Genomic DNA, 13,367 nt, shown 5'->3' on the forward strand with positions numbered 1-13,367 from the left:
AACTTCACAAGGTTAAGATGACACTGGTGATGGACCTGCCAAAACAGCTGCTGATTCTTGCTTCGCCTTATGTGGGGGAGTATAGGGGGTGTCTTTTTCTGCAAAACTGATGATCCCCTCTGAAGAGAGTGCTAAAGAAGTGATAGAATTGTAAACTTCATCCACATCTCAAATGAAAGTGTTTCTGAAAATGTTTTCTAAGACTTTATTAAAGCAACTTAAACTGTGACATCTTCATGATTTTTATCATTTGCATACCTCTACAGTAACATGGGATTAAAATGCCCTTGATGATTTGTAAGAGACAGTGGGATTCCTTTCACTCTGCAGTGTTAGTTGCATATGCATTTTTTTTCAGGGTTATGCAGAACATGTTTAAATTCTACTGGTATAAAATGCTGTGGGAGGTAAACTTGCAGCCAGGACGTGCATCCAACTAGTATTCTGTTTGTCTTAGGCCAGTGTTATTTTAGATATACTTTTGAGAAGCCAGTAACTGTGTGAGTTAGGGCTAATATTAGCCCTTTGTTTACATAGCATTGGGTTGCTGTTTGCTTAAAAATCAGTTGAGGAAACAAAGTTGTGACCCTCTATCAAACTGGTTTTCTTCAGCGTTTGGTCTAATGCTCTCTGTAGGCTTGCTGCCCATGACTAGTCAAGAATTTGCCAGCTGGGATTGTTAGATTAGCTGCTGTCAGGTATTTGATAGTTTGGTATACCTGAAGCATCTACAGTGCAAGAATTCAGAACTGCATAGTGCAGCTGTTTTTAATATCCATTTGATATTAATCAGAATTTCCACTGAAGTGATGGTAATTGTGTGTTTTGGGGAATGTCATTCCTCCTCTAGAATGAACCTGAAGGTGTTCAGATGTTTGCTTAGTTTACTCTTTAATAGGACTCTGTTTTCATCGTAAGATGGTATTTTCACTGGATGGGCATCAGGGGTTCATAGGCTTTGGGGTTGAAGTCTGGTGAACCGGGGGACTCTTACAGGGACAGATTTGTTGTATGAATTATAGAAAGTGTCCTTCCTTTAGAGTTTGTGGCTTAGGTACAAGTTGGAGAAGTAGGGAATATGTAAGAAGGCAGCGGGCAGACGATGCATTCCTGTAGTGATGTTTTGTACCAGGGCAAAATATTCTTCCATTCCCGTAGCAGTTCTTCCATAGGGCAGCACTGTTTATTGGGATAGTTCTTAGCTTTTTCTGGCTTTCCTTTTTTTTTGGTGCAAAGTGCTCTATGAAGTATTGACGTTTTCCATTGCAAAGGGTTTAATACTGCAAACTTGACTTAACCAGCTCCTGGCATTCAAAATCGGCCCCAGTAAGGTGTTAAAAAACACCACTATTTTTTTTTTTCCCAGAAATACAACTCAGTGATATCTGAAGGGTAAGCCCTAGGCATTGATCAAATTATGAAGCAGAACAGTTCCTACACTGCTTCCTGCTCTGTCCTTGGATCCGATGTGAGCATTACGGGTACAGCTTCTATGCTCTTGTTCTACCACAGGCTCGACTGGTACGAGAATGTATGAATGAATGATGATTTATGTTTTTTTGAGGAAGGGGCAAAGACATCTGTGATTTAAGCTGATACAGCTGAGGTGTCCAAACACTTAAGTAATTCATGTAATTCTGAGATTCTCTCAGCAGTCATCTTTGAGCTCCTGGGGATGTGGCTTATAATGCAGTTCTGTGGGTATTTTAAACCACGCTGCTGCTGAAAGGAGCACTTCTGCCCATCTTTCTCTCTCCAGTCTGTACTTTTTCCCTTTTCCCACCAAAAGTATTCATACAGCTATGCAGTGAACTGGACTGGGCAACTAAAATAATAAACATCACCTTCTCCACAACTCAGGTTTAACCCACATCAGATAAATTCATTGCAAAAATGAGAGAGGGAGGCAAGGACAGGCGGGACTATTGGAACAGGCTGCCCAGAGAAGTGGTGGAGTCCCCATCCCTGGAGGTATTTAAAAGACGTGTAGATGAGGCACTTAGGGACATGGTTTAGTGGGCATGGTGGTGTTGGGTTGACGGTTGGACTCGATGATCTTAGAGGTCTTTTCCAACCTCAATGATTCTATGATTCTGTGATTCTATGACTATCTTTGGTAACAGTGATGGCTTTTATGCTCATTTAGGATGTCTTTGGTAATAGTGATGGCTTTTATGCTCATTTAGGATGTTTAAAACTACAGAGTTCAACTTCCGTCCTGCATCTCACTAGAAAATGGTTGTCTTACCAAAAATGTGAAGCTCCTATACTGTTTATAATGCAGTTTGTAATTACTTAATTCTGAGTGGCAGGATTGCACGCTGTTGTCATGTTTATTTAATGCCTTGGTCGAGAAGCTACTTCTGCAGTCCTGCCTTTCTCTTTGGGTGGGAGAGGGATCTCTTTGTTTCCTCATGTTTGGTGTTTTGGGCAAATCTTCAGTCTCCTGCAGCCTGTGTGCAGCCGATCTCTGGTCAGTGTGATCCAAGAAGGAATGTATAGCGCAATGTAGTACTGGGCAGAAAAGCCGACACAGGATGTGGAGTTCAGAATAAGAATGTCCTCACAAATTGTTTTACTGATAACTTGCATCTAAATGGCAACCTTTTTCTAAATTCTAGAAAACACATGTAACTGAGGATGTTTAAGTTATGAGTACAGTGGATATTTTAATGGGGGGAGGGCTCGAATACTTCAGGTTATTTCTAAAAGACGAACGGTTCTTCTTTTTGTGTAAAGACTGTGCTACTGCTCGTTCTTTCTTAAAGCCTGCCTTAATCAATTGGATAAAATGTCATTTATAAAGGCTTATTTCAGAAAAAGAAGAGCCAAAGCTCACGAATCCTAGTTGATGAGTATGTTTAGTTACCTGGAAGTACAAAGACTTCGTAAGACTTCCAATGCTGGCAAACTGAAAACAATGTTGATATGTTTACTACTGGACTCCTCAACTTTTACTGTGTCTGTAGTGTGAAAGCCTGTTGAGAGACCTAGGGCAGCTTATTTTAATACTGCAAATGGGGGGGGGGGGTTCCTTACAATTCATTTGAGATGTGAGATAAGTTGAGATCACAGCAGATGAGCAAACTTAATTATTCTCCAAATTTTTTTTTTCCATTCTCTGAGAAGTTAAATGATACTTCATGATTCAACACTAAACTTTATTAGTGAAGTATGGTAAAAACCTATTACTGAGTTCAGTTCAAAACTTGCCTTTAATACTAAAGTTAAAATGTCTTCTTGCATACAGTTCTAATAATTAACTCTTCTTGTTCACAGATAACTACTCTTATTAATCATAAGGATAAACCAAAGCGTTCAGACAAGACTCTACAAGCAATTCAGCGAGTGGGCCAAGCAGTTAACCTGGCAGTTGGGAGATTTGTTACAGTAGGTGAAGCTATAGCCAATGAAAATCATGAATTGAAAAAGGAAATGAGCGTTGCTTGCATCGAGGCAAGGAGAGCAGGTATGTAGTTACTCCTGAAATTGTGCTTGTGCCATTTTTGGCACACCATTTGTGGTGTCAGGAATAATGTAAGAAGTTTATTATTTAATTGCTTAACCCTCTTCTGCTGGTTCCTTCAAGGCCTGATCTGTTACCTGATTTTTGTCACTTACTTAAATTGCTGTCATCTTATGAACAGGGAATGGAATTGTGTGTTGGCTTTGATTTTTATAGGATCTTTTGCCACAAGGAATTACCTGACTGCTCTTTGTTTTATGATGTTACTACAGACAAAGAGCAGAGTGTTGAGAATACAACTTCAGAGTTTATTGTTCCCAAGCTAAAACAGTGGAGTATTCAAAGTAATTTGAGTGTTATGCTATTGAGGTCACTGCGTTCTAAATCTGAATGTCTGAATGAAGGTCGGTGTCAACCCACATTTCATCAGGACTCAGTAAGATGACTCCCCTCAGTCATCTGATGACTCCCCTCAGTAGAATGAAAATCATATCGTACTTGCCTTTTTGCTGGATTCAGCTTTTGTTGCAAACTTGCTGTGTGTGTGGATTGAATGTGAAGTATGGATAATTGATTGAGTTGCCTGCTGTCACCCTCATCCCCCCAGAAGCCTCTGTATAGGTGAATAGTGGGTTACATTCTCTGATACTGTAAGAGAATGTCAGTGTCATGCTACAAACTACTTTCCTAGATATTAAGTACTATTCCTTGCATGATATTTCAGTGGCTCTTAGTAAATGCATATTCTTACGTCTGCAGTGCAGCCTTCAAGAAGATGACATCTAGAAGAATGTCCCTTTTGTTGTTAGTGGTGGTGGGTTTTTGTTTTTTCTTTCAAATACCTTCGGATCATGGGAAATTCTACTTGAAGCTTTTCCTGTTTAAGCAGGTGGAAGTACCTACAGGTGTGACAGACTTTTTGCTTACTGTGGCTTCAGGGAGACAATCTTGACCTTCCGGATGTGAGGCAAATAAATGACCCTTCAACACTAATGTCGTGGTGACTGCAGAAAGGAGTAGTGCTCTACTCCAAGACATGGGTTACCGTACTTAAAATTGAACTGTTAAGTTAAACAGTGGACTTGTGGGTGGGTGTTTGGTTTTTATCTTTTAAATAACCTCAGAAGCCTGAGAAACTTGCCTTTTGCTCTTTTAGCTGGTGTATTTCTTGCTGAATCACTGTGCTGGCCTCAAACTGTGGGGATGCAGTTCATACTATTTTTGTGATTAAAAAAAAAAAAAGGTTAGAAATTGGGCATGGTACTGTAAGAAATCCTCTGAAAATCCCTCAACAATGAGCTGTAACGTCTAGAAACATGCTGGTGATGAATGATTGTTTTTGTGATTTGAAGGACTATTCTAGATAAACTTCAGACTGAAAATTCATAGTCGCTCCAGTAAACTTGGCTGCAAACAGAAATGTCCTAATTTGAAAACATTCCATTTGTTATGTGAAGCATGTGTTTTCTCTTCAGAGATCCAAGTAAAATGCTGACAAGCCAAAATTGCCAAAGTTTACGTCGATAATCTCAGCTGCTAGAAGAGCAGTGCAGTCTGAATTTCTATTTCTTGACTTGGCAGTTATGCTATGGCCAAGTGCTTTTTCTTCCTATCAGTGTATCCAGGAGGAGCTCAGAATCTAAAAATAGTCTGCAGTATTTCCTCTCACCAAATGGTTATACTTTTCTACATTGTAATTTTTATTTCCTGTTACGCAGTGATGTGCCTCAGTTTAGAGGAGTGAAGGTACAGGCTGTTTACTTTTCTGCCAAGCCTCACATTTACCTTGGCATGGGTCAGTTATTCTCTCTGAGCTATCCATTCGAGATCTAACTGAAGACTTACATGGGAAATTCAGTATATCAAACATGTTTGCTGCTGCTTTTTTGTTTGGTGTTTTTTTGTGCCAGTATTACCTCTGTGGACTGTTAAGTGTTGGACAAGGTAAGACAGTCCTTTGTGCAGATGACTGTCCTCTGAATTCAGTTTCTGAACACAGTTGCTGAAGTGCCATTTTGAACAACTTTGGTGTTCCCAAGCAAGCCAATAAAATCTCCTGGCCAATTATAGCCAAGAATATTGACTTGTATAAAAGAATCCCATGTTCTGATGGCATGGGCAGCAGAAAGCCCTTGCCGTTTAGGACAGAGGGTGTTGTAGAGCTGTTCATACTTCTTTTTAGCCGATAAAGTAGATTGTGCCTCAAAAATTAAAGGCACACTTTGTTAGGCGTAGAAGATAGATTTCAACACTAAAGCATTTAGAACATTAAGCGTCTCAGTTGCTAAGAAAAGTAGGGAGTCTTTAAATCAATTGCATATCCTGCAGAGGCTTTGAAGGATGGCAGATGTTGTATCTGTCTCTTGTGAAGGGTATAATCAGTGATCTGAAGTGTTTCAGACTTGTTATGACTATTTCCCTGTAATAAACCTTGTAATTTGATTGACTCAAAATAGAATCATAAAACACTGCAGAGGGTCATGTAGCAGATTTTGCCTAACATTAGTCTTGCACCGTGTCAGTGTTTACAGTGACAGTATAGTAGTGGAATGTAACTCAAAGAAGCACATTTTTAGATGCCCATCTGTGACTTTTTTTTTTTTCTCCAAAACTAGGCAAGACTGGTTAATTTAAAAGAGAAAACACATGTCAAAAATGAGCTAGTGTCATAACATTTTCAGTACCCTCTGGCAGTTGACTACAGAGCCCTAAAGGAAGACATGGAGTAAAATGGAAGCAATAAATAGCTCTCTCCTGGTTTTGCCTTGTCTTTTAGTACAGAGAAGGACTAAATTAAGAAGGTTGAAAACCAACAATTTAAAATGGATAAATAGAATCACAGAATAACTTAGGTTGGAAGGGACATTTAACTTCAAGAATGGAGACCGTACAACTTCTTGTACACCTCTTACAGTGTTTGACCACCCTCACAGTGGCAAAAGTATTTTCTTATATCTTGTCCATTGCTTTTTGTCCCATCACCGTGCACCTCTGGGAGCAGTCTGTTTCTGTCTTCTCCATACCTGCCTGTTAGGTAGGTAGTTGTAGACCGCAGAAAACTCTGCCATTGGCCTTCTCTTCTTGAGATGGAACAAACCCGCTTCCTTCAACCTCTCCCCTTATGTCGCATGCTCTACTATGTCAGCGTTTTCCCTTGTACTGGGGAGCCCAGAACTGGCCATGATGCTCCAGACGTTGTCTCACAAGTGCCAAACAGAAGGGAAGAATAATATCTGCAGCCTGCTGGTTACACCCCTACTAACAGCCCAGTGTGCAGCTGGCCATCATTGCTGACCCCTGTTCAACTCTTTGTCCACCAGAACCTTTCCCCGCAAAGGTTCTGTAGACAGGTGATCCCAGCCTGTACTGTTGTGTGGCGTTATCCTGGCCCAGATGCAGGACTTGGTATTATTGCCTTTGTTGGACTTCACAAACTTCCCGTCAGATCATCTTTCCGGCCTGTCCCTCTGTCTAGCAGCCCTGCCCTCCAGCATATCAGACACTCTCGCAGTTTGGTACTGTTCACATACTTCTGAATGTGCTAGCCCATCATCCAGGGAACAGTTTTGATGCCTTGTATCAGTCCCTGAGGGACACCACTGGTAATTGACTGCCTGTTGGGCTTTGTACCACTTATCACCATCCCCAAGCCCAACAGTCAGGTCCATTTTCTACCCACTTCATTGTTCGCTTATCCAGTCCATATCTCATGATTTAATTATAAGGACACGATGGGAGATCATGTCGGAGGCCTTGCTAAAGTTGAGACAGAATCCATTACTTCCTTTTCTAGAGACGGTGTCATCTCATCATAGAAGGCATTCAGGTCAGTAAGGGACTGTTCACCCTTGCAGGTCTGTGCTGGCTCTTCCCGATTGCCTTTTTCTGCTTCATGTGGTAATGGCTTCCAAGATGATTTTAATAATATTCCTGGAGACTGACGTGAGGCTGAATAGCCCATAATTGCCTGAATTTTTCTTGTTACCCTTCTTGAAGATAGGTGTGCGAGTTGCCTTTCTATCATTGGAAATCTGTCCCAATTGTCACAGTCTTTCAGATGTGATAGCAAAATTACAGTGACACCGAACTGTTCCTTTGACACTCTCAGATGCGTCCCATGGACTTGTGTATGCCCAGCTGGCTTAAATAGTCCCTAGCTCAGTCTTTTTACCCTAACAGGTCTTGCTCCTCATAGCTTACTCCCAGGGCACCATTCCTGTTCCTGTAGCTGCAGATCTGCAGGCAGAGAAGGAAGCCTTTGTTCTGTTGTCAGAAGTCTCAATTTTCTAGGGCTGTGGAGCTTTTGACAGGTAGATGTTGCAGCTCTTTCTATGTTCTCTGATTACTCTTTCTATGACTAGATGCTTCACCTATGACTTGATAATTCATCTTCAAGAAGGTGAATCCCACAGCGTAAGAAATGGGATAATGATGTTGTGCATCCTTCCTTGGTTACCAAAAGCACTTTACGTCTATTTTAATTGTTGTCTGTGTGTTTCTACAGCATTTTATGTTGTCACATATATTTTGAGGTCAAAGGAAGAGATTGGGTTTAATCTGCTGACAAAGTTGAACAGTTCTAACTAGACGTTGACCTGAACTGAAATGAATTTGACTTTGGAGAAGGCAATGGACAATCTGTTTTGCTGTTAAATGATCTCCTCGCCTGACTGGAGACTTGTCCTACAGCTTCACTGTTAGTGTATCTGGCTGCCCTCACTGTTTGGATAATAGCCGTACTTTTATAATTCTTCTTGCTTCTATTAATTTTCAGGACCTTCAGCTGTGGAACTCACCATCTCAGAGTGTACTCTGTTTATCATATTTGCATACTTATCCTCGAGAGACCCTCTGATTATTTGTAGCATGACTTTTATGACCTGGCCTGGTCCTAGCAAAAGTACTGGAAGTTCCTTGCCATAGTGCAAGGAACCTATTCAGGCAATTTAGGAGCTCAAGGGATTACAATTGTCAGAGGAGAGAAGTCTGTACATAAACACTATGAAGCATGGAGCTCTGTGGTTTGAAGGACTGTCAGGCCTTCCTTGTTCCATAGTGTTTGTGTGTGGTATTTCCAGACTAATAATGCACCCTCAGGTTCTTCATATGGGACCTCTGGCTTTATCATGCTTTTGGAGTATTTCGTCTGCTTAGGTGAATTACCTTAGTTGAGGTTTTGAAGATGAGTCATAGGGGACTCGATCAAATGTCCTAGATTTTATCTTCAAGGATGATCTGCAGGTTAGTTGTGGATGATCATCTTGTCTTGCATGCTAACAAAAAACATGTCTCAGAGCTTGCCTGAGTTCAGTCTCCCAGCAGTCCTTCTGTGGTTGTGGAATAGGAGACTGTTCTATGCCTTTCCTCTATTGCACTATTATCTAGGGTACTCCAGAAGATTTAATTGGATAGGGGCCTGTGATTTTTGTCAGACAAGGAGATCCATTGGCTGCATTAGATTGTAGAATTTTTAACCGCATAAAAAATAAAATTGGTCAAATTTAACTATTTAACTATTATCATATTAAATGCTGGTTGAATAAAAAGATGCTTATGAATTGAAAATCAGTGCTTCTCTGCCTTTTTTTCTCTCCTATCTCTGACAACATACTGTTTGGTGGCCCTCCTTTGAACATAAAGTGCAGTAGTCTCACTATAATGCTTCAGTCCTATAAGTTATAAAGCTACTGTTTGGAATCTCTTTATTCTTCATGCCTGAAGACTTCTACAGGAATAGGAAATCCATAAATTATGGGAATACTAACTGAAATTTGGAAAGTGGAGGGGAATTTGTAGTTCTTCCTTCCTTGCTGCATCCCACTCCTTCACTGAGTTGATGCTGCAAGTGTCAACACTGATTTGACTTTTGCTATTAGAACTGGAAAAATATCTCCCATGAATGTTTTCTCCCTCCGCACTCCCCAGCTCCACCCCCTCCACCTCAAATATCTGTAGACTACTGTAAGAAAATTAGTGTATGTTACAGGTGGAAGAATGAAGCAGTACTGAATAATAGTCGAAATTTAAATATGGAGAGGGTGCCACCAACAGTCAGTAGAAGGAAGTGAAGTGAAATAAAAGAGTTGTAGGTAGCTCTGAAATTGTAGTTTTATCCCTCAAAGGTAAAAGTTAAGAATGCTTAATGGCCCAGTATCTTTTTTGTAAGTATGAAATGTTAATTATTTCTTTTTTCCCTCTAGGTGAAACAATCGCACAGCTGACGGACGTGGCAAGCTTGGATCATCCAGAATCTGATAGCCACATAACAATCTTTACAGACAAAACGGGTGTAGTAAAAGCTGCAAGGTTGTTGCTTTCTTCTGTCACAAAGGTGCTGGTGTTAGCAGACAGAATTGTTATTAAGCAAATTATAACTTCCAGAAACAAGGTATTTGTAGCTTCTTTTTTGTTTTGTTTAACTGATACCTGCAGTCAATGCAAGAGAGTGGTGGTAAATGAAGTGGTCTTTTCATTGTATCTCTAGAGGAAGTGCAAAATAAAGAGGTAAAAATGAATGTCTTGCAAATGTTCACCTACCAGATATCTGAAAGGGGATGGCTGTTAGTCAGGAGGGATAAAATAACAATTTTCAGTAACTTTCTACATTTTATGTGACCAGTATTGCTCTATTGACTTAGAGAATTGCTGGAGAAGACGCTGTGTTACTGCTTATTTAACTTTGTTTGCTGCGAGGTGGAAAGTGTGTCTGTCAGTAAAATGGCCAATAAAAGCTTCTACTTGCTAAGGGCAGGATGTTTGTACTGTCAGGATCAAGACAAGGAGAACATTATGAATGTGTCTAAGGCAAAAACCTGTGAGGAATGCTGATAAAAGTCTGTGCTAATGAAGTGAGGTTTACAGATTAAAAGTTTTTTGTGCAGTTTAACTTATGTCTTGAAACTTAGCTTGAAACTACTTAGTTGATTAAATAATGTATGAAGGCCCATTTAACCTCAAATGTAATCTATTTCATGTACTGCACTGTCTTGCCTGTAGGATATTCTTTCTTCCCCCCCCCCCGATGTGCTAAAACAAAAATATAAAAACCTCATCTCTGAAGAATGAGAGCCTGATAGGGCCTGGGGTTTTCCATTAATTTTCAACTCCTAATCCAGAGCAGAGCCCTTCCTTCCTCTTTTGACTCCTCATGCTCTCTCTTTTCCTTTGTCCCAGTTTGCTTTCCAGACATGCTGGTCTCTATTTTTCAGCTTCTAGATCCAAGACACTTAGTTGAGTCCAGGATTCAAAAACTACGGTAGTACCTGCTTCAGTCTGACTTTAGACTTAGCAGCACTGATTTGCTGTCTTAGTGCTCTTTTCTTCTCCTAGTGGTTGGTGAAGGTGGCAGCAGTTTTATCAATATTAATTTGCTGAAGTTACTTGCAGCTTTGGTCTTTTCTTGCACTGGAGACCAGAATGGTGCATTTAATACCTTTTGCTGCCTTCTGTGAGCTTTTCTTCTGCCGTCATCTGCAGCCGTGCAGTGATCTGAATTAATTTACCTTTCCAAAAGTGGCTGGTGTTAACACAAATTTAAGCTACAAAGCAACTGTGCAAGTGATTGTATCATGAAGGGACAAGGAAGGATACATCCTTTCAGCAGCAGGGCATGGTTTATGATAGTCTTAAATATATAGGAAACTATTGTCATATATACAGTGATATGAATACAGCAAGCATAGGTGCAAGATTTAATTTTGAAGGTATTTAAAATGAAGTCTCCTATTCCAGAGTAAGTGTGTCTGACTGATTGCCATAGTCACCCTAGTCTTTGTGGTCTTTTGGGTTTTACTGCATTCTCCTTTCTATGCATAGCCTACATGTGTTTGAGAATGTCTGCTTCTGTTTATGGTACCAGCAGAGCAATTCACATCTCTAGGACCAAATTAAATAAATGATGGTGTCTTATACAGGCATACGCTGATATTTATAGAGTACACTCCTGAAAAGTGTGTCAGACACTGGTATGATGGATAGCAAAGCAGTTCTTCCTGTAAGAAATATTGTGGTAGAGGGATGATGTGGGCAGGGATTTAAGAAGTGCACACAAATACTCAGAGACAGTGTAGTATAATATGGCGTAGAGGATGGAAAAGCAGGAACAGGATCATCAGTACGGCCAACGGGAGCAGATCCTGGCTTCTTGGAGTGGGTCACTGTTCCAGAAGATCTCAGCTGCATTTTCATCTTAGAGACTGAATGCCCAATGTTAAACTCTTAGTGACAGTTTTCTTGCTGCCTCTTTCTGAATGCCTTCATTTTCATTGTCATCATCACCTTCCTCATATGAATCAAGAGTAGTTAAGTCAGCCAAGGGCAAAAGACAGAAAAACAGCTTAGTGGTTGGACGTCCAATCTCATAGACTGATGAAGTGATTGAGATCTTCTGGAATGGTGATCTGCTCCAGAACCCGACCTCTGGTTGATGATCCCAACGATCCTGTTCCTGCTTCTGCATCCTCTGCACCGTATATACCATCCCTGTGTTCTTAGATTGTGTGCATTTCCAAAGTCCCTGCCCACATCTTTCCTACATTACAAAATTTGTGTCACTGTCCATCAGACTTAGTCAGTTCATCAGTGAACTTAAAGTCTTGCTCCGCTTACTGTCATCAGTCAGGTTAGGAGTGCCAGAACAATGAATAGGGAAGTGACAGACAGTGGAGGTGTTGCTGCACTGTGCGGATTGGATCACAATATGGATGTGCCCTGAAGTGATGTCAGCCTACAACCACCATCTGAAAGGCAACGTTCATAGTGCAGCAGTAGCTGTGTAATTCGAAGTTCTAATTTAGATATTAATAGGAATGTAAAGGCTTTTTTTGATACATATTTTTAACCTTGTATTTAAAAATGTACATTTTAATTACTATCTGTTTCATGTTGAAGAAAGCTTAAAATGAAAAATTATGAAGACATCACAGGTATTTTGCATTTTAACAGCTTCTTGAATAAGCTTTAGACAAATTTAGAGCTGTCTATACGGTTTCTCCCTGTATGTAGTTTCTTGCAATGTCAGCTCTGCCTGGAATGTCTGGAATTGTTACCTATAATGGAAATGCGTGTGCTTTCACTGAAATTTTTATTTGACGAGAGATTTGCCATGACAGAAACACTTGCTCTAGGGTAACTGTAACAGGGTTGCTTGCAACCAAGACTATACTCATAAAGTGCTATACTTGCTTAAACCAAGAATGATTGAGCATAGTTACTATTATTTTTTTACCCATTCTTAGAAGAGAAAGTTGGACCTTAACTTGCATGTTTTCTCCTTTCTCCACATTCACTTTTCTACATCCTCACTTTCCCAGTCCTGTGGTTCTCTGCTTCTTCCACTCTCGTACTGCTATTTTCACATCTTCATCTTTGTGCAGCTTCCTTCCAAGTTCTTTATACCCCAGCCTTGCTTATGCATCAACACCTGCATCACGAAAGTTCCTGTTTCTGCAGCCTTTGTGGAACTGGCTGCATAACGTAAGATGCTCAGACAGACACTGCAGTCTAATATTGCATGATAAAGCGGTCAGTTCCACAGTACTCACAGGATTTAGTGGAACATTTGCTTTACATAGATTATAATGATGAGATTGAGCAGCTGCTCTATTACAAAAGAACAGGTGCTTCTAGGAGGGTTTGTCTGGATTCCAGAGAAGGGGTAGTTTGTCATAATCAGGTACGTAGACTGCTTTTTTAGGTGGGGGGGAAGTTAGTTTTGGCATAGGAAAGGAAAAATAAGTTGAAGATTCTCCTCTTCAAGTACAGTTTGTTAAATTTTCATGCGGTATCTTATCTCCAGTCTGAAACGCAATAAAGATCTGCTTTGACTGTCTTCCCTTCTGAAGACATTTAGTGGATTTGAAAGATCGCTTTGGGATTAGCAACTATACCTCTAACCTGAAAA

General features: G+C 40.3%; 1 protein-coding gene across 1 annotated transcript in view; it reads left to right on the plus strand.

The window, feature by feature from the left end:
• The first annotated feature begins 1,417 nt into the window (after positions 1–1,417).
• The window catches only part of CTNNAL1 (catenin alpha like 1), a 40,170-nt gene continuing 28,220 nt past the window's right edge, over positions 1,418–13,367 (plus strand). Inside the window, exons 1-3 of the mRNA XM_019471354.1 lie at positions 1,418–1,481; positions 3,251–3,469; positions 9,667–9,854. Coding sequence (XP_019326899.1) covers positions 1,418–1,481; positions 3,251–3,469; positions 9,667–9,854 — 471 coding nt within the window. The remainder of the gene's footprint in view (positions 1,482–3,250; positions 3,470–9,666; positions 9,855–13,367) is intronic.

This window comes from Aptenodytes forsteri, unplaced genomic scaffold, assembly GCF_000699145.1.
Source record: "Aptenodytes forsteri isolate BGI_AS27 unplaced genomic scaffold, ASM69914v1 Scaffold97, whole genome shotgun sequence".
NCBI lineage: Eukaryota > Metazoa > Chordata > Aves > Sphenisciformes > Spheniscidae > Aptenodytes > Aptenodytes forsteri.